At 36.4% G+C, this 2500-nt stretch overlaps 1 protein-coding gene across 1 annotated transcript in view; it reads right to left on the reverse strand.

The window, feature by feature from the left end:
• LOC138019425 (DNA-directed RNA polymerase III subunit RPC2-like) overlaps positions 1–2298 on the reverse strand; it is a 46038-nt gene extending 43740 nt beyond the window's left edge. The window contains exons 1-4 of the mRNA XM_068866213.1: positions 2228–2298; positions 1873–2048; positions 1363–1395; positions 984–1040 (exon numbers count right to left, since the gene is read on the reverse strand). Of these exons, the coding sequence (XP_068722314.1) occupies positions 984–1040; positions 1363–1395; positions 1873–1944 (162 nt within the window). The 5' untranslated portion in view covers positions 1945–2048; positions 2228–2298. The remainder of the gene's footprint in view (positions 1–983; positions 1041–1362; positions 1396–1872; positions 2049–2227) is intronic.
• Between the last annotated feature and the right edge of the window lie 202 nt (positions 2299–2500).

Consider the following 2500-nt stretch of genomic DNA (forward strand, 5'->3'; position numbering starts at 1 on the left):
TGTTCCAAAATTACGATTGGATTTTTTTTGTTAATTTCAAGACCCGTTTTAAGTATTGCCGTCCAACATGGCCGCCATGTCACATAAGTGCAGACCAAGGGTGAAAGGGTTAAAGTTAACAATAAAATATTTATTCTATTAAAATATATAAGTACTCACAATGTTCAAAAAAGTCATTATTATTAATTTACTTTTTAAGCGATATTTAAAGTGCCACTGTGATCAAAAAAACACTTCCTTTTTTCCTTCAGATTTTGAAAGTGTGCTTGCTTAACACCTGACTGGCAAAATTTTGAGCTTTGATTTTTATCCAAAGGCCGTTTACTTTGAGTGTAAGTTTTGGATTTCACGGTCCGCCATTACTCACGTTCAAAACTGACCGATTGGACCTCAGACGGTTGGATCCAGGGAAAAGTGACGTCAGAGGCTCACTAGCTTAAAATTTCAGCGTGTGAACGCAGCTTATTATATATGCAAAGCGAGAGTTTAAAAGTCTGAAGGCCCAAAACCCCCATGCTGCATATTAATTCTGCGGCGAACCCACGTATTGTATTCTTAAACTAGTGAGCCTTTGACGTCATTTTCTCCTCAATCCAGCTCTCTCAAGAACATAATGTTAGTAATGGCGGACCATTAAATAGGAAAATTACAGCGAAAATAAAGAGGTGTCTTTTTGAAATCAAGGCTTAAAACGTGGGTCACTTCGTGTTTTGTTAACATAAGTTTGAAATCCAAAGAAAAATATGAATTGATTTTTTGGTCACTGGGGCACTTTGAAGGAAGTAAGTGATTGTAAGATTTTAAGGCCCAAGGGTTGAGATTATTCAAGATCATAGTAACCATGTGATAACAAAAGGTCCTCTGGCGGCTTTCGATTTATATACAGAAATTGTTTAAAAGTTGAGAATTTCAAGAGGTTCACCCAGTGCCCCTGATTCTAGTCATATCATACAAGATAACCAAAATGTTCTTAAACTACTTACATCAACATTGACAAAATAGTTGAATGAATCAATATGCTGCTTGACAAGTCCCTTGACCTGTGAATCACACCATCACATATTTCATCTTTTAGTGAGAACTTTAAAGGAATTGTTAAAAGAAACATATTTTCCAGAAAGGCATGCGATTTGATGGACTACAATTTTGATAGACAGCGCAAAGTGTCAGAAAATAATCCTAACCCTTTAAAACTCACCTTTATATTGCTAGAAATGGGTAGAAAATACTTAGAGGAACACTTTGTGTCGAATATCAAAATTCAGAGCAGGAATCAATTTGGTATGTACATTTCTGGACATAGGAGAGATTAAGTACAGACTGAATTCAACACAAGCATCTTTTGAACAAAATCTACCTCACCTTCAAAAATGCAGGCAATAGTTTCCATTTGTCCTACAAAGGTAAAAAATAAAATAATATATAAAATGACTGTTAATAGACCATTGCACGGTTTTTGACCACCATCTTGGCTGGGGGGGAAACACATGTATGGGATTTTGGCCGACTTTGAACGGCTGTAGCGCCGCTAAAAAGAGACAGATTTCCAAATTCAGCCACTACTTTAAATAGTTTATTGATTTCTGTGATCATGAGAGCACCTCATGATCAAAATTAAATTACATTTTAAATACAGTATGGAAGCCATGCACCCTTTCGCAAAGAGTGGGCTAGGGATATGGCAAGTAATTTTATGATGCATGCTTATTTAATTTGTTAACTTTGTCTCGTGAAACGACCAGAGCCTTCAAGGAAGCCAAAACAAGGATTCTTTTGTTCCAGTGGCTGGAAATTTGAAATCATACCAAGAAAGATATTTGACAACAAACACCTTTCCACCGCCCAGATTATATTACAAGAGCTAATGCCTACCTCAACAGTTTTAATTGGTTTAGAGATGTCTTCAAAATTATCGTTTATTTTTTCTAATGGGATAAACTCCATTTTACTGCACTTGCTGTTTTTATTCCTATGATGTGACTTGTAAATCGCCTATAAGCTTGACACTCAGGTGAGTGCCAGTCTTGTACTAGACGGAATCAGCTGGCCTGGAGAGAAAAATACATACATGTCAGTTGTAGATGCACGTGTTCTGGTATTTTTACTGAACTTCCTATATTCATCTGAAGTAGTAGTCTTCAGTCAATTAACACAATAATTCCACTCTGGATAAAAGCCTGTTTTCTTGAAACTAAATATTTTGTTTTTAAAGATTATGTTCCCCTACCATCATTTAATGCTCGCAAGAAGCTCGCAAAAAGTGTTGTTTTGTCCGCCATCTTAGAAATTTGCTCGGTTTCATTCTCCGGTGAACTAAGTAAAATCGAAACGTCCTGGAAACGAGGATTACAGAAAGTCTCGAATTCCCGAATATACAGGGAATAGAAGCCAGAAATACACCGTCAAACACCTGCGAAATGCTATTTTAAACATATATTTATCATCGTTGCTGCTTCAAACCGCCAGACATACCGTTTTAAATCATCACTCCAAGACCTCT

Source organism: Montipora capricornis, chromosome 10, assembly GCF_036669925.1.
Source record: "Montipora capricornis isolate CH-2021 chromosome 10, ASM3666992v2, whole genome shotgun sequence".
Taxonomy (NCBI): Eukaryota; Metazoa; Cnidaria; class Anthozoa; order Scleractinia; family Acroporidae; genus Montipora; species Montipora capricornis.